The sequence below is a fragment of the Sus scrofa genome, chromosome 15 (genome assembly GCF_054392235.1).
Source record: "Sus scrofa isolate SSC_HxYL_T2T_F1_AM1 chromosome 15, Sscrofa_HxYL_maternal_Yorkshire_Landrace_v2.0, whole genome shotgun sequence".
NCBI lineage: Eukaryota > Metazoa > Chordata > Mammalia > Artiodactyla > Suidae > Sus > Sus scrofa.
Window position 1 is genome coordinate 134469806 of NC_139397.1, and position 26319 is coordinate 134496124.

At 53.8% G+C, this 26319-nt stretch overlaps 2 protein-coding genes across 30 annotated transcripts in view; one reads left to right on the forward strand and one right to left on the reverse strand.

Annotated features, from left to right (window-relative positions):
- Nucleotides 1-26319, reverse strand: part of TNS1 (tensin 1) — a 245059-nt gene that overhangs the window by 145562 nt on the left and 73178 nt on the right. For 6 of the 29 annotated variants that reach the window (XM_085000371.1, XM_085000364.1, XM_085000368.1 and 3 more), the window contains exon 1: nucleotides 3993-4191. The exons of 22 other annotated variants lie outside the window; for them this stretch is intronic. Coding sequence is in view for 1 of the 7 variants with exons in the window: in XM_085000336.1 (XP_084856462.1) it covers nucleotides 3687-3794 (108 nt within the window). In the remaining 6 variants the exon portion in view is untranslated. Of the gene's footprint in view, nucleotides 1-3686; nucleotides 3810-3992; nucleotides 4192-26319 lie in introns of those variants that run through there. One more of the 29 variants, XM_085000336.1, reaches the window with a different exon arrangement.
- Nucleotides 3826-6689, forward strand: LOC146396140 (uncharacterized). Its single transcript, XM_085000901.1, has 2 exons — nucleotides 3826-4597; nucleotides 5365-6689. Exons 1-2 carry the CDS (start codon nucleotides 3826-3828, stop codon nucleotides 5388-5390), a joined length of 798 nt encoding a protein of 265 aa, XP_084857027.1. The 3' UTR covers nucleotides 5391-6689.

Below are 26319 nucleotides of genomic sequence, written 5' to 3' on the forward strand. Positions count from 1 at the left end.
AATGTCCCCTCCAGTCTCCCCAAAACATACTCTCCTTCCTATAGCATCACTCGCATTTCTTTTCTTTCTTTCTTTTATGTACATGAATACTTTCATTATACCGTACCTCGTTCTTTTAACCTCCCATTTCTTTCCATCTCAGGGCAACGCCAGATCCATAACCCACTGAGCGAGGCCAGGGATCAAACCCACATCCGTATGGATCCTAGTCAGGTTCATTAACCGCTGAGCCATGAAGGGAACTCCCCATTTAATTTATTTTTTTCTTCTTTTTACAGCCCTAGCATATAGAAGTTCCCAGGCTAGGGGTCAAATTGGAGCTGCAGCTGCTGGCCTACACCGCAGATGTGAGCCACATCTACCACCTACACCGAAGCTTGTGGCAACACCAGATCCTTAACCCACTGAGGCCAGGGATCGAACCCACATCCTCATGGACTCTATGTTGGAAATCACGTTGGGTTCTCAACTCAATAAGTCACTTAAGATAAGCCACAACGAGAACTTTGGCAACTCCCAATTCTGGTTTGCTTTTTTTAGAGTCTGGTAACTGGGAGGGCTTTCCTCCGCCCCCTTCAACACACATCCCGCACTGGGCCTCAGTTTCCCTTTCTGAGGTGAAAGAGACTCATGGCCCTGGAAATAAGCCAAGAAGACAGAGCAGCTGCAGCTGAAAGCCTTTGCTGGCTACCCCAGCTCCGACCATGCCTGCTCCAGGGTCAAGGGCACATGAAGCACCTCACCTTCCTGCCCCTCCCATCGGGTCCCTGTCGGATCAGAGGAAGGAGTGTCCTAATTAAGCAGCCTCATCTGGTCCCAGGGTACTGAAGTTAGCAGAAAGGACTTCATCCTCAGGGCCCACAGGGCCCCCAGAAAGGGGAGCTGTAAGGAGAGGCAGGCTGGGACACCTAGTGTGGATCTGGAGCTCACCCCAGGAGCCCACCTTGACATCCCATCAAGGGAAGCCCAAGCTTCCCAGGGCTTGGTGTTCAGAAATCTTGAACCCCATCCCCACCTTGCCTCTCCTCTCTGCTCCCTGAGCAACCGCCCCCACCCCCCAACCTTGGAAAACAGGTCTGGAGAGGTGGCGGGGGGGGGGGTGAGGGGGAGCAGGAGCAGGTGGCTGGCTCCTCTCATGCTTCAGAGAGGCCCTTGAGAACAACGCCCTTGGCCTGTACCCCCAGCGGTGAGTTACACAAACCACTTCTAGTGGCCCTGACAATCCTGTATTATTTTATATCCGCACGCTGAGGCTGAGAGAAGAGCAGCCCCCGTGTATTTTGCATCCCAGATCTTGGCTACCACCTCCAGGCTGGCCAAGGAAAGCCCCCCTGCCCACTCCCACAGCACACCCCCTTCTCCCCCACTACCCCCAGCTACCACCTGGAGGAGGAGCCGGGCCTGGACTCTCACTGCAGGGTGGGAGCAGCAGGTGTCAGGGTTGGCAGGGCTTCTGCCCTCTCCATTCCACACCAAGCCCTCAGCACACAGGTCTACTCCAGCCCTTGTGGGGTTAACCAACAGGGCAAGGAGCAGGACAAGAGGAATCGGAAGAAACTCCTTGCAGGAAGCAGCTGAAGCAGACCTGGGGAGCCATTGAGCAATGGGCTCGATGCAGAGCAGCCGGCTCTCTGTTCCCCAAACACTGGCCGGGAGGAGGAGGACCTTGACGTCCTGTTTGTGCCCACACCCCAGGCCAGAGGCCACTGCCTTCCTGCTCCCTGAACTGGGTGTCAGAGAATTCTCCGACTCCAAGAATCCCAGGACCTCAACATCCCAGGAGACCTTCAAGGTCAACCCTTCCAACCACATCCCAGCTCAGGAATCCTTACAAGCTGTTGTCCAGCCTCTGTCTAAACTCCCCCCCTCGACGGGATTCTCACTACCTTACAAGGCAGCCAGTTCTTCTGCGGACCCACCAGGCTTGCTGGAAAGCCCTTCATTAAACCGAGCTGAGCTTCCTTCATCAAACAAAAATCCATTCTGCCCCTTTGAGTCCTCCTCTGACGTCCTACTTTGCACACTGAGTGTTCCCAAATGCCGAAGCTTCAGCCACAGTCCACCGGCAATGAGAAGATGGTCACCGAACAGTAACTTCGTCTCTAAACTTCTCTGCACCCCACCCCACCCCAGCACCTCCCCACCCCAGCCACCAGCTCCCTGTGTTTACAGTTCTGGACCCCGCAGCCCCTATGGGGAGAGTCTGACCTGGAGTTTTGAGGGAAGTGAAGTATGAAGCTTGGGATAAGGGATCAGGAAGGAAAGCCAGACAGGTTCAAGGCCGGGGATTTGGAAGCAGAGGGTTCCCAGGTTGCCTCCCAAGACTTCTCAGCTCTGCATCAAAGTTCTGGCTCCTAGTCCTGCCTATTGAACTAGCTGAGACCCTCCTAGGCCCTGGCCCGTGGTCTCCACCCCCTACCCTCTACGGAAAGCAGAGTCAAGGCCAACCGCAAGCTGGATCCCAGCACTGATCCAGTTCAGAGCTCTCCATTCAGCTCCTCATCCAGAGCCAGGTCCAAGTCCTCCCTCCTGCACCCCTAGGCCAGAGGGGTCAGAGCAGAGGGTGCCTTAGCTCTAGCAAGGTTTGAGGTGCTAGGGCAGCTCGAGGGTGGGGGAAACTGGAGGAGCCACCAGCTGGCAGGGGTAGGAGCAACTTAAGGCCACATCTGAGCCCAAGGGGTCCCCACCCGACCCAGGCAGCTTCAGGAAGGGGCCCAGCAGAGACCAAAGGAGAAAGGGTGCTCTCCCCACACCCTCATGAACCTCTGGGCTTGGCTCTGCCACATGAAAGGGACGCTGAGGCTTCCAGAATAGAAGCCCCTGTCCCCAAAGACTCCAGCATCCTCATTTCCAGTGCCCCCCTTAGCCTCACCCCACAACCTCCTGTCCTGCCCTCCCAGACCAACTCCTTCCCTACCCAGCACCCATCCTGTCCCCTAACTCCATCCCACCCCCTGCAGGGAGCCCAGCCCGACTGGGAGCTCAGCAGGCTTCTCTTGGTCACCCCTTGGTCACCACCCTCCCCGTTTCCTCTTCGAAGACAGTAGTTAACCTAAAAACATCTGGGCGGGCAGTCCTGGCCCTGGTCCTGAACTTGGGGACTGGGGCGGGGGGTAGGGGTGGGGGGACAGACGCCGAGGTTGGCCCTGCATGGATGCTCCAGCAGGAACAACTGGCAGGCAGGGTATCAGAGGGTCTGGGCAGGAGGCGAGCAGTGAGGAGTGAGGAAGGGGAGGGGGAAAGGCAGCTGCATGTGTCTGTTCATTAACCACCTGGATTAGCTATTTCTGCCCAGAGGGGTCAGGAAGGAGTAAGAGCGCTGGCTGGGGGAGGGCAGCAGTGGGAACACATGCCAGCCTGTGCCCATGGGCAAAGGCGCATGGACACACGCTGAGGGGCATAAGGCAGGGGGCCCGGACCTTTCCAGGCCTGCCAAACTCTCCACCGCAGCTGCCTCTTGGTTGATGAGGGATGGGAGTAAGACGAGCCCTAAGGGGAGGATGGTGCCCAGTAACAGCTCCATCCCGTGGCGGGGAAAGGAGGGAAGGGGGCAAGAATGCCCACACCTGTGCCCTGGTCTTCTCCCCCAGGCAGTCCAATGATGGCAGGCAGGTAGAGGGAGGGACCCTAGCGACTCGAGACCGCAGCCTCCCCCAACCTTGGTCAGTTCGTCCCTCCCCACTCACCCCTGCTGGCCTCAGTCTCAAGCAGCCAGAGACACACAACTTCTCCAGCAAACAAAACTCCTTCTGACTGGTCTCTCCCCTGAGCAGGGACAACCGCGCCCCAGACATCGCTGCCAGAACCAGACGCTGACCTCAGGGGATGGACAGGTTGGTCCGGAGGGGCTACCTAGCCCAGAGGCTTGTGACCAGACGGGCTGACCTCCCTCCTCCCCTAACTTACGCCCTGATCGGAGGTCCTGACAGCATCAGGGCCAAGAGCGAGAGCGTCTCTCTCACGCCAGCACGCACACCCGACGCCACACTCACCTTTCCGGCAGAGGAGCCACTGGGTGGGGTGGGTGTCTGGGCTCACAGGACGGGGGCAGTGGGCAGTAAGGGGGCAGCGGCTGTGGCTGGCAAGAAGCTGGTTGCCGAGAGGAGGGTGCGAGTGAGCCTTGTGTCCGGGCGGGCGGGGAGCAGGCACAGGCAGCGGAGCTGGTCCCAGGGCCACTGCTGGGAGCAACTGAACGAGGGCGCTGCTCGCCCGGCTCCCTCCCCTGGCAGCCGGCGGGCCGGGCTATTGGGCGCACCGCCTCCTTCCCCCATCCCCGGCTCCGGCCAGCGGTCCGCCCCGCCGCCTCCTTTAACCCCTGAAGCACTCAGCCAGGGCCCTTACGCCCAGCTCCCCGGCTCCAGCTCCCCGCTCGCTGGCTTGGTGGCAGGGCACATATGCCTGGGCATGGCATGCCAAGAAGAGTGCCCTCCCCCTTCGGCCACTGGCTCAGCTGCCTCCCTGGGGACCCTCAGGGAGGGGCGGAGGGCTTTCGGAGCAGAGGCGGGGGAAGAGGGCAGGATGCCAAGAGGTCCAGGACCCCACGGAAGAAACACTGCTGGAGAGAAATGGCCCGAGGATGAGTGGGTGGAGAAGGATGGTTGGTGAGACAATAATAATAACTGCAACTCCCAACTTTGGGAAACTGCTCTGCTTCCTGCTGTTTCCAACTCATTTTGTGACTGGAGATCTTACTCTGAACCCGTTTCTCCCCTTATCTGTCAAATGTGGGGTAAAAATCCTTGCTTTTTTCCTCTGGGCTGAGTTAAGCTATTTGTGACTATATATTCAAACGTGATTTGAATTGAACTCTAGTTAATAAAATGCATGTTCCAAGTCTCTTTGAAACACATCAAAAAAAAAAAAGATTGATGGAGAGATAGAAACGTGTTAAAGCAAATACAGTGTTCAGTACAGAATCAGGGCACTTGTCATATTATACTTTCAACTATTTCATATGTTAAAAAAAAAAATTACAATTGAAACTACTGGGGGAGGAGTTCCCTCTGTGGCACAACGAGATGAGCAGTGTCTTGGGAGCAGTGGGTCTCAGGTTTGATCCCAGCCCAGCACAGTGGGTTAAGGATCCTGCTGCGGGTTGGATCAGAAATTGCAGCTCAGATCTGATCCCTGGCCCAGGAACTCCATATGCTGCAGAGCAGCCAAAAAAAAAAAAAAAAAACTGGGGGAAATGCAATTTGAAAAGTTTAGAGTGCCATAACATGATAAAAGTATAGAAGCAGAAAGGGTTATTTTGAGGGGAAGAGAAAAGTCATTTGCAGCACACCTATTTGTATGCCTGGCACTTAAAAGAATATTCTCTCTCTCACTTAATCTTTCAATCTCTCTCTCTTGTTTTCACCGAAGAAAGTGACCTTGGAGCGGTTAGCTGACTTGTCCAAGACCACACAGGATGGCGTGGAGCAGGAACTCTGATCCTACGGGCCGGCTCTGGAGCCAAGCTCCCCACCACTCAGCCCTCCAGAGATGAAAAGGCCATTCTCTTTGCCATCTGGGCCACCTTCCTGTGAGGTCCCGGGCCAGTGACCCGCATGTCTGAGCCTCCTCAGTTTCCCCTGCTGTCCAATGAGTTTGGATCCAAAGATCTTCCAGATCTTTTCTGGTTATGTTCACTAATTTTATGAATCCAGCCAAACCCTTCCCCAGGCTTCAATTTTCCAGAGAGGAAAAGTGACAGGGGAGACCCAGGAGGAATAAATGGCCTCGGCAAAGATTTGGTGGCATCTGGGGCCAGCGTCACAGAGATGTCAACAGGTTAGAGGGCTGCTCCCCCCACCATCATGAGTGACAATGGAGCCCAGGAGGATGCGGGGGAGGGGCACCCTCTCAGGATCTTATGTGGGGAGGGTGGGGATAGAGGCCCCACTGCATCCACCCCCTGCTCCTGCCTCTGCAGCAAGATGACCTCATCTCCTCCCAGATGGGAAGAGTCTGGCCTCCCAGATCCCAAATTCCAGCATCTCACAACCTACCAGCCTTGACAGTGGCCTCAGCCTGTGACCAGAGATGGGAAAAACCTGGCCTCTCTGAAACTGCATAAGGAAACCCTGCCCAGGCCTCCTTGGCCCCAACTCTGGGGCAAAGTGGTCTCCAAATGGCCCTATCCTGCCTCACCCTCATACCCACTGCAGCCCAGGGGCAGCCGGGGGTTTGAGCAAGCCCTGGTGAGGGGAGGGAACTGAGGATTCTACAACAGCCATCTAGGCTCATCCAGAGGTGGGTTGGGGAGCCGCTGTAAAAGTGGAACCTTCCCCCAGGTCATGGATTAGCAGAAGTGTCATCCTCTCCACGGCTTCCTTCCACCCCCGACACACTATCACCCCCTATCACATCTAAGAGTCCCGCCATATACCACATCCAGCCCCAGTTCTGCAGCAGGACGTTTGAGACCCTCTGGGATGCAGCCATCAGCATCTTACAACGTTCAGGGCTCAACTCAAAAGCCACACTCTCCATGGATCCTTCTCCACTTGGCAGGTACCAACCCCTCCTCTGAATATCCAAGGCTCCTATACTAATGCTGTGACACACACTTGGGGGCACTCCTGTGTCTCCCATTAGTTGAGCAAAGGTTTCTTCATCCTTTTCTTTCTCCTTTCCAACTTTGTCCAGGGCCTAGCACAATGTTGACTCCTAGAAGATTCTTAATAAATGTGGAAAGAGTAAGTGGATAATGGAGAGATGGGTGGATGATTGGTTAGAAATTGAATGCAAGGGCTCTTTTTTTTTTTTTTCTTTTTTTCTTTTTAGGCCCATACCTGCAACATATGGAAGTTCCCAGGCTAGGGGTGAAATCAGAGCTGCAGCTGCCAGCCTACATCACAACCACAGCAACGCCAGGTCCGAACCACATCTGCGACCTACACCGCAGCTTGCCCCACTGAGTGAGGCCAGGAATGGACCCCACATCTTCGTAGATACTAGTTGGGTTCATTACTGCTGAGCCACAATGGGAACTCTCTGAAAGGGCTCTTTTAACCACTTAATTCTACACAAGGCTATACCAAGAAAATTGTATGCAGACCTTTATCTTCAAAGCGATATGATCGAAGACAGAAAAAAAAAAAAAAAAAACTGACTATGCTAAGACATGGGGGTCACTGGACTGAGTGAGACACAGATGTCCCAGGAGCATCCCACCCACCCCAGGTCTGCGGCAGATGCAGGGGGTGGGGCTCTGAGAAATGTCCTCCTCCAGCTGCTCTCATCCCCCACTCCACCATCATTCCCTCTATCCCAGCCTTTCTGCTCCAGCACCTGGGGACAGAACCATCAATTCAGTAAGTCTCTAGAAACCACAGAGGAAGTCAAGGAACCAGAGAATTCCGAAGAAGAGCTGCCTTTCCCTGTATTTCCAAGAGCTGTCCCGCAGCAGATCTCAAGTGCCAGGCTTTCCGCACCATCTCACTCTCACACACAGACACACACACCCAGAACTGCTTTCCCAAGAAGCCTGCTCAGCCCCTTTCTCTCTCCTCCCTGATCCTCCCCCTCTAGGCCTAGGAAGACTCTAGATTCCCAGGGCTTCCCATCTCCCATCCCCCAACGCCCTCCCCCCTCGCTGAGCCAGCCCATGCCCCTTTCCCTCCTCCCTCCCTCCCTCCCTCCCATCCCCATGTGCAGCACTGCACATCTGGTTCCAGTTGTGGTTGGTCCATTCAGGGGCAGGCCTGGCTTGGGGGGTGGGGGAAGGGTTTCTCATAAAACTGAATAATACCAGTGTTGGAGCCCAGTGCAGCTGGGGGAAGGGAGGGCAGGAGGCCGAAGGGGGTGGGAGGGAGAGAAGGCGGCAGCAAGGAGGCAAGGAGAGCCCCGCAGAGCCCAGAAAGGAGCAGGGCAGTGCCTGGCATCTAATAAGTGGTCAATGGATGCTTGTTAATGGCAGATAGACGCTCGAGACACGGAGGGCAGAAAAGCCAGGAGGAGAGAGTGGGACAAAGAGCGGGTCAGAAGCAGGGACCCAGAAGGAGGAAGGAGAGGGAGCTGGGGGTGGCCAGGCCGCCCATAGAGCCACAGAGAGGCCATTGAGAAGCAGGGAAAATGAACTGCGTGTTGGGGCCAGGTGCTGAGTTAGACACTGCCATAGGGAGAGGAGGGGATGCGACAGAAAGGGGAACAGAGGGGCACAGAGAGACAGACAAGAAAGGGCCAAGGGAAAGTCAGGAGAAAGAAAGGTCAAGGCCCAAGAGGCCTGAGTCCCCATCCCTGGGGGCGGGGGCAAGGACGAAGGCACATCCCAGAGCTGCTTCCACTCACTCCTTCCTTTCATTCTCATCACCATTGAAACACCTACCCTGAACCCAACTTTCACACCTGTTTTTCTACACATGGGAAGTGACTATGATTCTTATCCCAGCCATAGAGATGGGCTCAGAGAAGTTAAGCAATTCACCCAAAGTCACAGAGCAACCGGTGAAGAAGGCAGAATTCGGATCCAAGTCTTCCAACTCAAGGCTCTGTCCCCATATGGCACAAGCGGGCATTCCAAGTCCCAGCACGCCCCCCGGAGGGCACTATGGCACTTGACCTCCTGTCTCCTGGGGCTGGATTCCCAGGCTCATACAGCACTAAGGGCAAGTTCCTCTGAGCTGGGCTAAGAGCTGACCGGACACCCACAAGGGAGGGGCTGCTTCTTGAATCTACCTACGGTGGGAGACAGAGTGGTCTCCAGGGGGAGACGCTGGAGCTACCCGCTCAGGCATCCTTGGCCCCCACTCTCCTCCTCTCTCTCCAGCACAGAGAAGACAGGGCCATATGCCCAGGTCCCAACGGGGAGGCCCTGAATCTCAGAACCCTGCTGGGCCCAACACACAGCTGGCTGGGAGCCAGGCCCCAGGGCTCGCCTCAGGCATTTGGTCAATGTCTGTGCTTTGGGGCTGCACCCTCCCCCTCCTGAGCACCCCTCCCCAACAACTGGAGAGGACTTGGGCCTGGCCTCCAAGATGCTTTCATCTCTGGGTCACCCCTGGGTCCCCCTGGCTAGGGCACCCTCCAGAGCTGGCTCCAGAAGCCACACCCCACCCTGCTGCCCCACAAAGCCCCTCTCCCTCCCTTCCTTCCTGAGGCTGGGCTTCACAGCCCAGATCATTGGCCGTTTCCTTCTCTATTTGTCATCCTTGTCTCCAGCCAGAGGGGCAGGAACAGGGGCACCCCCCCCTCCTCACCGCAGTCCCCTATTTGCATCTCATTTGCATACATTCCCAGCACCTCTCAAAGTGCTGCAAGGCCTCAGGCCACACACTCCCCCAGGGAGGGAGAAGCACTAGGCCTTCCACATTCCCGCTTCCTACTCTCAGATTTGTACTGAAGTCATAGTCGAGGGCGGGCGGAAGATCAGAAGGGCAGGGGAAGCTTGGGGAAAACAGGCTGGCCCACAGCTTGTCCCCACAAAGCCCGCTGGGAGTCCCTCCCTCCCTGGAGCCTGCCTCAGTTTCCAGCCAGGATTGGCCCTGAGGTCCAGCAGCAAGATCCTCAGATTGGGAGTGAAGGCCTCGGATTCCTGCCCCGCTCACTCACCACCCACTGATGCCTTGGTGACCAAGGGTCACACACAGTCCCTCTTGGCTTTCAACTCCTCATCTGATAACCTCTTAGGTCCCTTGGAAGAATCCCAGGACACATTTCTAGGCAGATGTTGGTCCTTGGCTGAACGTCACTACTGGTGCCAGCTGGCTCTACACAAATCCCTGCCCCCTAAGAAAAGCTGGAAGGATCCTGACGTCTAGTTGCCTCCAGGGCAGGATTCCTCTTAGCCCCCCCCACCCCCATTACTGGCTCAGCCTGGGTCCTTTCAGAGAGTCCACAGCTCTCCCTCACAGAGCCACATCCACCACCCTAACCCATTATTATAAGGTTCCTAGACTGGAGGAGGGTCAGGGAAGCCCCAAGCCCAGACCATCTGGATTTTGGGAAGGTGTTTGCAGGACCCATGACGAAATGCTTAGAGACAAGATGGAAAGCTGAGTGGATTCCTAGCCAGCCAGCCAAGGGGCGTTGATTAATAGATCAATGTCAACTTCCTGACTTGTCAAAGGGCTCTGTCCTCTGCCCTGGCTTGTCCACATACTTATCAGTAACTTAGGTGAAGACTCAGAATGGAGGTTTACCAAGCCCATGAAGAAAACAACGAGCAGAAGGAACAGCTAAGATGTCGAACTGATTTGAAATACAAAACTGACTTTATAAAAAGATCAGAATAAGCAAGGGAACGTTTCTCTTGGAGTAAAGTCCTCAACTGAACTTCAAAAGTCATGTCAAAAAGAAATGAGTTAATTAATCATGTAGGGAAAGATCTAAGAGTCAGTAAAACTGAAGTGCAGTTCAGCCAGTAATAGGATATGGCTGTCCCCAAAAGGTACCTGCACTTTCGGTTGCATGAATAGAGCTATAGAACCCAGATCAAAGGAGGTGAAAGTTCCACTCTGTGTTGCCCAGACACCATCAGAAAGATCAAGTTCTCTTCCATATGCTAGAAACCAAAGAGCATCCAGATGAGGACCACAGCACACACTCAATAAATACTTGTTGAATAAATTCATGTGAAAGGTGGGCCTAATTTTCATTTCAGATGATAAAGAATAACAACAGTCATCATCAAATACTTGAAAAACTGCCTTGGGAAGGTGAGCCAGGATAAACTCCACTGCCCATGTGCACCTCCCTTGTCTCTCTGCCCCTGCATCTCTGAATTCTTTGAGCCTGGAACCATTTCCTGTGCCTCTCTGAATGACCAAGAGGCAGAAACAGCCAGAGGCTGAGCAGCTGCTAAGGACAGGACAGCATCCTGACAAGGCTAGCCTGTGGGTGCTGAGCAGCAGAAAGTGTGCTGGCCTCAGCATGAGAGCTGATCTTTAGTCAAGCCAGCAGCCAGGCTAGAAGACACAAGGAGCTGGGCTGGTGGCTAAATGCTCGGTTTGCATGTGCTGTCTCAGGCTGGCTCTCATGCTGGCCACCTGGCCTCCTACCCCCAAAACTGCCCCCTTGCCACTGCCCAGTAGCCCTGGGAGGACTGGCCTGAGCCACCACCCTTGCCAAAGGCTGGAGGTGCCCACCAGTCCAGGTCCTGCCAAACCATGGATTCCTCTCCCTTCTCCCCCTCATCACCAGCATGGCCTTCGTCCATCTCCTCACCCTTCTGTGTCACCTCCTTCCCCTCCCCACACCCCCTCAAGTTGCCATTTCAAGTTGTCACTTCACCATTCCTTCTCCTTAAGATCTAACCTCACCCCTCATCTTTTTTATTTTTGGCCACACTCATGCCACATGGAAGTTCCCAAGTCTGGGATGGAACCTACGTCACAGCAGTAACCAGAGCCACGGCGGTGACAACACTGGATCCTTAACCCACTGAGCCACCAGGGAACTCCTCCAGTGTTCCCCATATGACTAGCTCTCCTTGTCCTGGGCTCCAAGGCAATGAGCTGCCAAAAAGTCCACCCCCTCATCTTACTCTCATGCTCTCCCCATATTTTTTTTTTTTTTTGTCTTTTTGCTATTTCTTGGGCCGCTCCCGCGGCATATGGAAGTTCCCAGGCCAGGGGTCGAATTGGAGCTGTAGCCACTAGCCTACACCAGAGCCACAGCAACACGGGATCCCAGCCGCATCTGCAACCTACACCACAGCTCACGGCAATGCCAGATCGTTAACCCACTGAGTAAGGGCAGAGACCGAACCTGCAACCTCATGGTTCCTGGTCGGATTCGTTAACCACTGCACCACGACGGGAACTCCTATTTTTTTTAACTACATAGCACTTTCAGGATTGGTCAGGGCTGGAGACTTCCCTTCTGCGGACTTAAGTTCCCCCCCACAGATAATAATACCAATCACTCTGCTCCAACTTGAAATGAGCTGCTGTCTCTCCCAGGGTGTGAGGATCAGAGACACCTGGCCCCTCCCACCGAAGCTCAGGAGTGGAGGGAAGAGTCCAGGCACAGATCACATCTGAAGCCTGGCCACGCACTCACTGGCTGTGTGATCTCAGGCAAGTCCCTTAAGTCGCTTAAGCACTTTGAGCGCTCAGTGCAAAGTCTGGCTCAGTGCAATAAGTTTATGCTCCCCCCACGTCCTCCTTCTTCAAAGAAGCCATCACCACCCCCGCCCAGAGTCACAGTGCATCTCTTCTTCCCCTATAGCTCTTTGGTCCTGCTTAATAAATGCTAAGAGTTCCTGTTGTGGCTCAGCAGCAATGAACCTGATTAGGATCCATGAGGATGCGGGTTCGATCCCTGGCCTCGCTCAGTGGGTTAAGCATCCGGCATTGCAGTGAGCTGTGGTGTAGGCTGCAGATGCAGCTCAGATCTGGCATTGCCGAGACCGTGGGGTAGGCCAGCAGCTGTAGCTCCAATTCGACCCCTAGCCTGGGAACTTCCATTCACCGAGGGTGTGGCCCTAAAAAAAACAAAAGGCAATAAAATAAAAATAAATAAACGCTCAAATTTGTTGAGTGCTTTCCATATTCTTAGAGCTTTGTGGGAATTAACTCACTGTAATCCTCCTAACGATTTTTGAGGTATTGACCATTATTAATCCCATTTTATAGATGAGGAAACTGGGAGTTCCCGTCATGGCTCAGTGGTTGACGAGTCCCACTAGGAACCGTGAGGTTACGGGTTCGATCCCTGGCCTTGCTCAGTGGGTTGGGGATCCGGTGTTGCCGTGAGCTGTGGTGTGGGTTGCAGATGCAGCTCAGATCCCGAGTTGCTGTGGCTGTGGTGTGGGCCAGCGGCTACAGCTCCTATTTGACCCCTGGCCTGGGAACCTCCATGTGCCGTGGGAGCGACCCAAGAAATGGCAAAACGACCAAAAAAAAATTTTTTTTAAATAAAAATTAAAAAAATACAGATGAGGAAACTGAAGTTCACTGACATGGGCCATGACTGCACTACTCTTCTAGCTCAAGCAGCAGCATCAAGTCAGCAGGGACATTGGGGACTTGTGAGCTGACCTCCTGTACAAGTCGGGGCTCCCTTGTGCCTGACGTGACACCTGCTCTGCCTGAGCACCCCCGGCCCTGAGTTCTCCGAGGCTCCTGGTTCTGCCTTGGAAAACAAATCTCTTCAAAGCTTGATTCAAAAATCTTACACACACTCAGACACACAATTGCTCACAATCTCTCAGAGTAGTGGCTTCACAGGCTGGTCATCCCCAGCGCTTTCACAGTTTCTGGCTCTTTCCATTGTCCACATGCTCACTAGTTTCTCTGGTTCTGATCATTTTCCAGTCGGCCCACATTTGTTCATTCATTCATTCCCTCATTCCGTCGGCGGATGCTTTGTGAATGCCGCAGTGGGTCAGGCCCTGTGCCATACCGCAGGGGCTGGGGGCGGGTAGCAAAGCCGGGTGGAGAGTCTGACCACAAGGCCTGGAGGAGGGGAGACACCCAACAAACACAAGCGAGGACACATACACGCAAGCGCTGAGTGACACGAAGGGAAAGTGCAGGATGCCAGCAGGAGGGACCACCTTACTTCCAACAGCTAGACTGCCCTTCACACCTGCCTGGCCCGGTCCACGCACAAGCTCATTCACTCTGCACCGCGGCCCTGGGAGTAGATGTTATTCTAACCCACTTTACACAGCTGAGGAAGCTCGGGCACAAGAGGTGAAGTCATGTGCCAAAAGTCAATAATAATAAGATGGCAAAGAAGCAGTGGTGATGGGAGTGAACCCATTTGTACTCCCAGCCACTATGCCATCTTATCTCCAGAGGCTCAGAGAATATTCCTAAAGGTCAGTTCCCAAACTAATGATGCCCACATACACCCATGCCAGCAGCAGCCTGACGAAGAAGGCAGTGGGTCCGCCCTGGCGTGATCCCAACCCCACACGGTGCTTCTGTCCTTGTGCCTTAGTGAGGCACCAAGATGGCTTCCCCAAGATGGCATTTGTCCTAACCCCAGTCCCTCTGCTTTTCTCCCACTTGATGTCACCTTGACTCCTTGGACCTTAACCTTGGTTGGCTACAAGGTGGCTGAAGGCACCATCAAAAAGATGTGAATGGGTCCAGTGGCCAGCCCCTCTTGCAGGAGACATGGCTCCTGGTGTCACCAATGGAACCAGGGTTGGAGGAAGGAGGACTCCAAAGTCTGGGTCACAATCACCCCAGCCTCTCCCCAAGGCCACCCAGTCATGGCTCACACAATGTTGATGAGAATTTAGAGTGAGCCCAATCCTCCTCTTGTAATGATATGGGAACTGAGGCCCCGGGAGGGCAACGAGGGAGTCCCAGTGTCACCACAGGGAGGAGCTCAATAGAGTCAAGCGTAGAAGCAGGTGTCCAGCTCCAAACCCAGGGCTCAGCCCAGCCCCCAGGAGAGCCAGTGGGATGAAAGCAGGAGCCTGTCCACTTAAACATGAGGAGGGAAAGAGTGGCTTGGGCCCCCAGGGTGGTGAGGGACCCACAGGAGCCAGATAAAGGATGCTTGGGCTCCAGGTGCAGCACAGCCCTGCTCCCCACAAGATGACCAGAACAGAGGATAGGGCAGGAAGGATGAACAGGGCAAAGGGCAACAGCTGGAGCCCCTCCCTGTGGGTGCTCCTCCCCAGGCACCCCATGGGTGACTGTTTTCCTAGGAACATTGTGTTCAGGCTGTGAGTCTTGGCTCAAGCACCCTGCCCTGGCAAAGCTCCAGCTGCCTGTTTAATAATGTACAGCCAATCGGCCATTAGCAGCAGATTCCAAAAAAAAAAAAAAAAAAAAGTTTGGTGGTTGTTTTTGTTGGTGGTGGTTTTTTCTTTTCTTCTTCCGGGTAGTTGGTGGTGGTTGTGAAAAACAAGTCTTCTCTGGCTGCCGTCCAGGGCAATCACAGCCTGCCCAGGCTCAGGGATCCTGGTAGACCCCACATGCCTCTGCCCAGCATGCCCCCTACCATGCCACGGCGCCGCCACGGTGCCCACTCCCACCTCCATACTGCTGGTGACACCCTGGGCTTGCTACCCCCCAGAGGGGGCAGCTGTCCTGAAACCTGGGCATTCCAGGGAGGAATAAGGGGCCGAGGGAGAGGCTGTAAGATGTGCTGGCAGGGCCAGCGAGAAGGCAGGTGGGGGCCCAGCTCCAAAGGGGCCCAGCACTTCCTAGGAATTCTACTCCCGTCTGGCCAGAATTGGGAGCAGAAGGTGGGGCCAGGGTAGCCCAGCCAGGTGCGAGGACCTCAGGCCACGGCCAGATGGTCAGCTCTCCTGGGCAGGAGCGGGCCAGGGAGCAAAGACCCTGGGCCTGCCCCCGCTGGGGCTCGCTCATCCCCATCTGAGAATCAGGATTTGTGGCAGCATCTGGGGAGCTCAGAGGCCAAGCACAGGAGGGCAGTTAGGACAGGAAGTGGGAACCTCTGTCCCGCAAGAAGCAGGAGGCAACTGAACAGATGCACCCTGGGCAGCTGCAGCATTGGTCAGGCTGAGAAAGCCTGCCAGACTCTTCCTACCTCTCTCTCCCGGATGGGCACTGCAGACCCAGAAATCCGAGCAAGGCAGAGAGAGCCTCGGTAGCCTTTCTTGGTAGAAACGGCTGCCGGGAGCCAAGAGGTTGCATCCTTATGGCTCCGCTCAGCTTCCCAAGGACCCTGGACCACTCCTGTGCCCTCACTAGGTCTCCATCTCGTTACCGTGACATGAGCACAATGAGCTGGGGATCCCCCACCCTGCCTGGAGGTCTCAGCCAGAGAGAGGCTGCCACAGCCAGATGCAGAGCAGACAGAGGCATCTGCAGTCAGGTTAATGGTGGCGGATCATGTCAGCATTTCTCAAGCTTGGAGGAGGTCCCAGGCACTGAATTTTTTTTTTCTCCCAACAACTCTACTAGGCAGGTTACTCTCATTATCACCATGATACAGATGAGGCTTGGCGAGGGTAAGTCCCTTGCCCAAGGTCACAAAGCTAGTGAGTGATGGACTCAGGCTGGCTGACCTCAGGGCTCTTTATGATGTGGCCTTGAAGAGTCCCATCAGGGGGTGTGGCCCAGACCCCAAGTGCCCCTCCCGCCTGCCCTGCACATCTGCCTGCTGTCCCCTCCTCCCCCCACCCAGCAACCCCAGCCCCTCACCACACCCTGGTGGGGTCATCGGCCACCCCTCCTTTATTTCCCTCCTGCTCCCTAGGCCTCCTCGGGGCTTCCTGTTTCCCTCACATAGGAGCACACACAGACACAGACACACAATCATGCACACTCGCACTTATACACACATCCCCATGCACACACGCCTCAACATATATCTACATACCACACACAGGCATATGCACTTAAACCCATGTGCACTCACACACATCTGCACACACAGGCATGAAGACACGGGTACAGATACACACACGCACTCTTTGCACACACACACTCTCAGGCTTAAAAGCCCCCAAAGATCCACACTGACACGTACACTGGCACCCACACACCTACACACGGATCCATGCACACACACACATGCGCACACACAGGCACATGCAGGAGCTCCAGCCATGGGAGGTTCCGTGCAGGCACCCGAGGGCGGTCTGGGCAGGCAGAGCCAGACAGGTGTCAGCCATGCCACCCGGGTGGTTATTCCAAAGGCGAGAAGGCTGCCGGCTAATAATACCGCAGTGCATTCCTGGCCAGAGATAAGCAGCCCCAAGCATCCTCGGCACGTTCCGGCCCCGGTGTCTCACCCCTGTGGATTCCACCCACCCGCAGCGCCATCCTGGAGGAGCCCCAGAAGCTGGCGCCACCAGCACAGACGCCTTGGCCAGGGGCCTGGCACTCTCCCCTCTCCAGGGACCCCTCAGAGACACCCACCCACACAGGCAAGAGTCCTGAGAAGTGGACTAGACCAAGGGTTGTCCTCCCTCCATTCCAATCCCTCCAAGCTGGGCAAATATACCCCATGCCACCTCCGTAAGGAGCCCACCTGCCCAGGGGGCCCAGGGGTGAGGGGGAAGGTACAGGATCCCCCACCCCCAAGCGGTGCTTCACCTCATCCTCTCCACAGCTCAGTGGTATCATTGTTACGGCCATTTTGCCGGTGAGGGGACCGAGGTTCCCTGAGACCCTACAGCCAGGAAGGAAGAGACCCAGAATTTGAACCCCGGTCTTCCTACTCCTAAGCCAGGGCTCTTTCCAGGACCTCAAACAACCCTCCTTCCTGGCTGACTCTTAAGTCACATGTTTTCAGTGCCACTGGGGTAGATCAGGGGCATCTCAGGGATCATTTTTCTCAGGGAAAGACTCATGCTCATTACAAGCTCAGGGACAGGGGACTCTCCAGTAACACACACACACACACACAAGGGCAATACCCCCACAAAGGTGTCAGGATTTAGAGGATGTTCTGGGGGATCTGTAGCTGCCTTGGGGGAGGAGGGGTGTCTCTGGGAGAGAGGACAAGAGGGACACGAGCCCTCCAAACCCCCAAGTCCCAGAGCACTCTGGAGAGAAATGGGCCCCGCATCCATGGAGCCAAGCAGGAGACTTTGGTTTTTAAGGCTAAGGGTCAGGATGAAGGGGTGGGCCTGGGGGCCAAGGCAGGACCCTAAGATGACAGGTACATCAGAGTTCTTAGGGGCACAGCAGACAGGAGTGACGCAGTTAGCCAAGAAAGAGACAGAACCGAGACACAAAGACATGGAGGTGGAATGCGGGACACCTGAAGGAAAGAGGCAAGAGAGAACGAATACGAGACGTGGTCATACACGGGGGTGAGGAGCTGGAACGTTCTGGTGGGCAGGGGTGATGCCAGGCAACCCTCACCTCAGTCCTGAAGCCCAGTCCCTGTTTGAGGGCTGCAGTTCTCGAGTCTGGGTGCGCACAGGCGCACATACACACTCGCAATGCACACGCATGCACACACGCACGCACCTAAATCTCAAATGTCCCTCTTGGTGACTCCGTCAATAATGTCAAGCACTGTTCTGGACATTTCTCAAATGAGAACATGGAGACTCAGGGAAGGGCTGTGCCTTCCCCAAAGGGGCCCAAGACCTTGAGGAGACATCCCCGGAGAGGACCCGAGCACCCCCAGCCCCCGTCCCCTCCACTTCCCAGGAGGCCAAGGGCTGAGGCGTGAGACCTCGGGAGGAAAGGCAGGACGGGAAGAACACAGGCCCCAGGGACTCGGGGGCATGACTTTCCCAGCCCCAGGGAGATGGGATCAGAGGAGGGGAGCAGCGTCCCAAGTGGGAGACCAGGCTCAGAGAGGGCAGGACCTTGGCTGGCAATGAAAGCAAGAGTGCAGGGGCCCCGGGTGGGGCTGTGGTGGGGAGCTCAGCTGAAAGCAGGGGTGCATTCCCACGAGGCCTGGGCCAGTCCCAGGCCGGCTGCCTGGTAAGGCTTCCCAGAGCCACGTGACCCCCCACGGCCAGCCCTTCCATTGGTGCCCACTGGCTCCTGATCCGAGCGAGCCTGGCAGCCTAACGAGGACATCTCAGAGAAACGGTATTCATCAGATGGGGCATCAAGGGAGCCAGGTGCGTGGGCTTCCCCTGGTCCATCCAGCTTCACCCAGAGGCGCCCACTGCCTCTCCTTCCAGAGCCCCCTCCTTCCTGGGCGCAGGGCAGGGCGTTGGCCAGACCAAGGCCAAGAGGGAACTGGGAACGGCAGAGGGATAATGGGCCGCTGATTTCACATCCAGTGGCCAGAAACCCCCGCTTGGGAGCCTGAGGGGAAACTTGCACTGGAGGAAAGGATGGATGATGGGAGAGCAGATGCAGAGAAACTACAAAATGAGGACCTTTCAGAAAAAGTGATCACCTATCATCAGCTGATTAGAAAAGAGCCAGAGGCAATGATAACACGTGGACATACAATTATTCCTGAAATAGAAAGGGCGACTAGAGCCTACTTTCCCAGCCCGTCTGCCTAATTCAAACCAACCAACCGAAACACGACATTTTTGAGATAATCAGGGAAAACTGAACACAGACTAGGTATTAGCTGCTCCTAAGAAAATGTTATTAATTATGTGGACTCTGATAATGGTATTGTGGTAATGTTAAAATTAAAAGTCCTTATCTGTTAATGATACGTACCAAAGTATTTACAGTGAAATGATATAATGTCTGGGATTTGCTTTAAAAACACTCCAGCAAAAAAAAAAAAAAAAAAAAAAAGTGAAGGGAGAATGAGTGAATCAAAAATAGCAAAAAATTGATAATTTTGAAGCAGGAGTAGGGGTACAAAGAAGTTCACTATACTTTCTTCCTACTTCTGTCGCTGTCTCCCGTAATAAAGAACTGACTAAAGGGGGAAAATACATATATACACATAGGAGTGAGAGAGGTTCATCTGATCCGTGTTTCCTGAAGTGGAGTATTCACGATGATTTTCATCGGAAACATGGCTCATCAATTTAATTTTAATTTTTTTCTATTTGGCAAGAAATGTAAAACGTATAATTATAGATTAAGCACATAACTTTTATCACTTAGAATGAGTAAAAGGTTTAAAAAAGCAAGTCAAGGAGTTCCCGTCGTGGCTCGGTGGTTAGCAAATCCAACTAGGATCCATGAGGTTGCAGGTTCGATCCCCTGGCCTCACTCAGTGGGTTAAGGATCCAGCGTTGCCATGAGCTGTGGTGTAGGTTGCAGACATGGCTCAGATCCCGCATTGCTGTGGCCCTGGTGTAGGCTTGGCAGCTACAGCTCTGATTCGAACCCTAGCCTGGGAACCTCCGTATGTCACAGGAACGGCCCTAGAAAAGGCAAAAAGGCAAAAAAGACAAAAAAATTAAAAAGCAAGTCATGCAATGAGATCTTACTGTATAGCACAGGGAACTATATCTAGTCACTTACGATGGAACATGATAGAGGATAATGTGAGAAAAAGAATGTAAATATAGGTATGACTGGGTCACGTTGCTGTACAGCAAAAAATGACAGAACATTGTAAATCAACTACAATAAAAATTTTTTTTGAATTTTGGGGGATAGTTTCTATTGTGGCACAGCAGAAACGAATCCAACTAAGAACCATGAGGTGGATCCCTGGCCTTGCTCAGTGGGTTAAGGATTCAGCATTGCCGTGAGCTGTAGTGTAGGTGGCAGACATGGCTCAGATCCTGCGTTGCTGTGGCTGTGGTGTAGGCTGGCAGCTGTAGCTCCAATTGGACCCCTAGTCTGGGACCCTCCACATGCCTCAAGTGCGGCCCTAAAAAACAAAAAAAAACAAACGAAATATTTTTAAAAAGCAAGTCATTTTTTAAAAAATGAAGTAATAGGGCAGGATGGTGATGACTGATATGATAAAATGGGAAAGGAGAACAAGCCTGACAGTAGTTGGGAAACCAGCAAGCTCACCCATACTGCCCCCTGCCTGGGAAGCAGATACACTTCCCCCCAGCGGGAGCCGTTCACCCTCAGGCCAAGCCCTCATCTGCACCCTCGTCTGCAGGGATGCAGCCACCCTAGAGATGTCAGCCACAGAGGATGCTGCTGCTGGTGGACAGTGATGATTAGCTGGCTGATCATGGATTGCTGCTGTTTACCAAGGGCCGCTCAGGCCTGGCGCTGTCCCCCGAGCATCTCCAATCCCCAGACTGCCCTTGGAGGCAGACAGTATCATGCCCATTTATGCCTCAGAGAGAACAGGTGACTTTCTCAACGCCCCAAGGCCAGTGGGTAGCAAAGCCTGGATTCCAACCCACATCTCTCTGACACCCAAGCCTGCTAGTGGAACCTCGAAGGCAGGCAGGTCACCAGCCCAGCAGGACCCTGAGGCCCAGCCAAGAGTTAAAGCAATGAAAGAGTTGGCAAGGAAGATGAGAATGATACGATCGTGGGAGGGGAAGGTGGGGAGGGTCTGGGCTGTGCGATGATAGATTGGGGATGTCTGGATGGTTATTACACAGAAGTGGCAGGAAGAGAAAGACAGCAGCAAGGTGAATGGGTGTTAGACCACTGGAGGGACCGGAAGGTGGAAATGAAGGCTGCGCGCCTTGGTCAACATTCCAAAACATCACACTTCAGAGCTTGGAATTATACCACCTCGGTAAGGACAGGGAGGTCACCCCATGCCTCCTGGAACGTCTAGTTGGTAGCTGAAATGTGTTTGATTAACAAAAATGGGGAAGTGAATATAACTTCTCAAAATGTGAGGTTCACAGGGGAAATATTAATTTAAAAAATCCTTTCCTTTGTCTATCAGAGCCTAGAATAGACCTGAAAACAAAAGCATTCCTGGAGAGGGCTGCCCTGGAGAGGGCTGCCGGCTTGCCCAGGTCTCTAACTTTCTGCCTCTAGGAACCGGGGCGGGGACAGGGAGGGACCCTAACTTGCCTCTGCAAAGCTCTCAGCACCCAGGAGATCCCCTCCCCATGCGTCTCTTCTGGCAGCTGAGGTGCGTGCCCCAAGGAGTTCCGGGCCCCTGAGCAAGTCTTGCCTCTCGTGCTCACATTTCCCCTCAGCACCGGGTTCTGTGTCGTGGGTCAGGACAGGCTGACTGGAGCCTAATGCTGCCAGAAGGGACACGGAGGCTGGCGGGGGGTGGACCTGGGCCATCTGCAGCGCAGGGGCTCTGGCTCCTCCCACTCGTTAGCTGTGTGAGGTGGGGCAAGCAGCTTGACCTCTCTGAGCCTCAATTTCCCCCTCCTCCCCACCTTCTCCTCCCCATCTGTGTTAAAACTGGAAGAATAATAATAGCAGCCGCCTCATGGGGCTGTCTTGAGAATTCAGTGACATGAGCCACGTAACGTGCTTAGCATGGAACCTGGTGTCTAATTGCTTAATACATGGAACTGCTATTACCATCATCGTTAACTATCCTCTCCAAGGCCCACAGTTGGGCCCTTTGGCACCCTGGGCTCTGATGAGACTGGGTGGGAGGAAGTGGCCGGGTGGTCAGCAGCCGGCGGGATGAAGGAGGGGTGAGCACCACAGCTCAACCTCATCCTCTCCAGGAATGCAGGGCCGGCGGCTGGGCGGGTGGGGGGCGAGGGGAGATGCCTCGCCGCTGAGGTCAGGCCCTATTCCGAGCTGGCAGCGTGTTTATCATCATCCTCCCGGTGAGGAGAGGTGGGGGAGGCGGGGGAGCAGGGGGAGGAGGAGGAGAGGCGGCTGCAGAGGGCAGTGGGAGGACTCCCTGTACAGGGAGGGGCCCACTCCTGCACCTCAGACCTGGGAATCACCCCCCCCGACCCCAGGGAGTGGGGGAACGGAGGAATGGCAGCTTCACACAAGGGAGCCCCCACTCATGGCCCCAACCAGGAACAGGACGCTCACCCCACAAGATGCACCATCTCCAAAGCGCTTCGCAGCAACCTGGCAAACTGGGCATCATTTTCGTGCTCCCCACCTTACAGAGGAGGGAACTGAGGCGGGGGCTGGTCCAGCTCATGGCCCAAAGATGCTCACATACACCAATTCCATCTCCTGGCTCTTGTCCCCACCCCAGAGGCTGGGCTCACAGAGGTGGTGCAAGATTGAGAAGAGACTGAGAACAAGGTGGTCTTAAGGGGCACAGTTGGCCTGGGCTGTTCTCCCCAGGACAGCACAAGGCAGGCTGGGATTCTGCTTCATCAGCCTGCCCCCTACAGTCACACCCACCACCAGTGCTGGCAGGCCCCGCTCTCCCCAGCCAAACACAACCTTATTCTTCCTTTGGCCACACCCTCTGCACGTGCAAGTTCCCAGGCCAGGGATCGAACCTGCTCATAGCAGTGACCCGAGCCACAGTGGCGATCTGTGCCACTGCAGTGATACCCCCAGGTCCTTAACCCAATGCACCACAGTGGGAACTCCATGCAGTTTTATTCTTGAGATTGCAGTTAAGGGGTTCCAACTGTCCCCTTAGTCCCCCGGGGCCCCTTCTGGGGCTCCCACCAGCACCTCCTAAAACTAACCCAACCCCCTCCAGCTGCAGTTTCACCTTGTTTCTTCCTAGGTTGCCCTCCTCAAGGACTAAGAAAATAATCTGGTCCCTCTCGGTGACTGTCTGGTACCCACTGCTCTACTGAAGCTGGCACTGCCCTGGGCCTCAGCTTCCCCTTAGGGAAAGAAGAGAGCAACTGACCCCAGAGAGGCCCTCTCAACAGGGAAAGTCTTTAGGGGTAAAGTTAGGGTTTTCCTCTTGCGTGAGGGCCCATTTCCCCTTAGTTTCACATCTCCTTCCCCAATTCTGGGGAAGCCAGGCCTCCCATCCCTGCCTCCACAGCAGCCTAAGAATTTTGGGGAACCCTGTCCGGTTAGAGAGCCATGCTCAGCACCTGTAGGCCCCTTGCAGGTTCGAGTCCAAGAAGGCCTCCCTACAGCCCAAGGGTTCCCCCTCCAGCTTCAGAATATTAAAGACACACGCACACACACACACAGGCCATCCTCCTGTCGAAGCTCAGTGGTAACGAACCCAACTAGTATCCATGAGAATGCGGGCTCGATCCCTGGCCCCATTCAGTGGGTTAAGGACCCAGCGTTGCTGCCACATGCGTGGCAGACACTGCTTGGATCTCGGGTTGCTGTGACTGTGGTGTGGGTGAAGCTGCAGCTGACTTGACCCCTAGCCTGGGAACTTCCAGATGCTGCAGGTGTGGCCCTAAAAGGACAAAAATAAATAAATAAATAAATAAATAAAAAGACACATATAGACACACACACACACACACACACACACACACACAAGCATGTGCACAGCCATAGCCACAATTCCTGCCTGGGCTCTGTGGTTAATTCACTTTGCACTCTCTCCTGACCCTCCTCCAAAGTGATCAGATCAGAGAGAGGAACAGTTACTGCTAATAGCACCTCACCCTCTCCCAGGAGGGAGGGGTACCCCAGGCAATCCTCAAAAGGTTGGCTTAAGTGGTGGAAGGTACCTGAAGCCAAGCCCTGGGCTACAGAAGGCGGGGCTGACATTCCCACTCAGGTTTCTGAGGCATCCAAAGTCCTCCTTCTGAATCCACCTGCCCCAGAACAATGATTCTCCCATTTTGCCTTTTTACAGATGAAAGGAGGGATTTGCCCATGCTCTGACAGAGACTGGGAATCAAAGGTCAGATCTGGAAACTAAAGAGGCCTGGACCAGAATTGCAAACTCCCACCCCAAACCAGCCTGAGGCAGCCTTGTCTTCTCCATCCACCCGCCCAGGTCGACCTATGGAAAGCTAAACGACTGTCACGCTTCTTCTAGAATGGGTGGGTGTGATGGTTAGCTGTTTGTGTCAGCTTGGCTAGATCAGAGTACCCAGTCATTTAATCACACACCAGTTTGTGGGCCTCATCTAATCCGTTGAAGAGCGAAAACTGAGGTTTCCTGGAAAAGAAATTCTGCCTCAAGACTGCAACATCGGCTCCTACCTGAGTTGCCTGCCTGCCCTACACATTTCAGATTTGTCAGCCTTCACAATCATGCAAGCCAATTCCTTAAACCAATTCTATTCATATAAATATGCCATTGGTTCTGTTTCTCTGGAAAACCCTGACTGCTACACGCAATAAAGAAGAGAAGTCAAAAACCTACCAACTTAAAGGAACTCCCAGCAGCCAGAGCTGGGTCAATTTGATCCAAGAAAATAATGACAGCATTGGATTATCACCTATAAAATAGGATAGATATCCAGGTTCCTTACTGACTTAAATAAATAATTGAATAAATAAACAACTGGGGGATAAGAGACGGTTCTTTAAATTTCCAAGGAATAAATGTAGAAGGAATCACGAGAATAGAAAATCCAATAAATGAAAACTGAGGAACATTCTGCAAAATAACCAAGCAGTAAGCACTCTTCCGAAGCACCAGAGTCATGAGAGATGAAGCAAGACTAAGTAACTGTCCCAGGTTGGAGGGGGCTGAGGAGACAGGACGAATAAATGCAAAATAGGATGTGAAACTGGATCTGAAAAGAGGGCAGTAATGGAAACACTGGCCAAATTCTACTAAGCTCTGTAGATTAGTTAATAGCATCAGATCAATGTTAATTTCAATAATTGGGCCAAATTCCACAAAATGTCAACATTCAGGAAAATTGAGGAAAGGGTATATTGGTACTTGCTGTACCATTTCTGCGAATCTTCAGTAAGTTTAAAATCACTTCAAAATTTTAACAAATTTTAAGGGGGTCCTCACGCAGACCCAGATTTGGGGTCAGCATGAGAGCCAGAGGACTATTAAAGAATTAAGTTCTTGGAAGGGAAGAGGGATTCAACCTGGGAAGGTCCCCAGATGCCTCAGAATCACAGGAGGGAAGCTCAGACTGAGAAGGCAGAGGAGGAGTTTCCATGGTGGCTCAGCAGTAATGAGCCCGACAAGTATCCATGAGGATGCAGGTTTAATCCCTGGCCTCACTCAGTGGGTTAAGGATCCAGCATTGCCATGAGCTGTGGTGTAGGTCACAGACTCTGCTCGGATCCCGAGTTGCTATGGCTCTGGTGTAGGCTGGCAGCTACAGCTTCGACTTGACCCTTAGCCTGAGAACCTCCATATGCTGTGGGTTTGGCCCTAAAGGGAAAAAAAAAGGCTGCGGCAGCAGAGGATAAAAATGGAGGTCAGACAGTTGGCCAGGGAACATGGTGACACAGGTATATTCTAGCTCTGGAATCATCACCTGGAGAGAGCCAGACTCAGCAACTAAAGATAATAACCACAATGCCACCGCCACAGCCACAGCTATCACAAATCACTGGCTACTGTGTACCAGGAGCTGAAAATCACTATCTGTTACCTAGCAAATTTAACCCTTACCACAATCCCGAAGGAAGGCTTTATGACCCAGTGTATAGAGGAGAAACTGAGAATCAGAGCACTTTAGAAAATGTCCCAAGGTCATTCAGCTAAGAAAGCAGGAGACAAATCCAGCTCTGACTCCCAAACTCCCAAGTCTTAGCACAAAAGAGACATTCACAGCCTCCAGTCCAAACTCCCTCCCCATGACACAAGATGGCTGCTGAGAGCTCACCATCTCACAAAACATCCCAGTCCAGTAAGGACCATTTCAAGTCTTTTCTCTGGAGGTCCAGGTGGGCTTAGTAAAGCAGCACTTCTTCCACCCAATCTGACTGCAGTCTCTATCCTGGGACCCCATTCACAGGGGAGCTGCAATAATAACTGCCTGTATTGGTCTATTGCTCTAGGCACTTCAGATGTATTCACTCATTTAATTCTCACAATAATCTTAGGAGGCGGGGGCTATTTTTATGATTTTTATAGATCAGGAACCTGAGTCACAAACAGACTAAAGCCCAATTACAGAGTAAGCGAGCGCTGAAGAAGGAAAGTCAGACGCGGGGTCGGGGTTCTCACCACACCACCTCCATGTCAGACTCCTGGAGACTCTCCCATAGCCTGCATTCAACCCCTGGGTCCTGGTTCCACCATCTTCCCAGCACAGGGCTCAACCATCTCAGCCTGTTTCCTCCT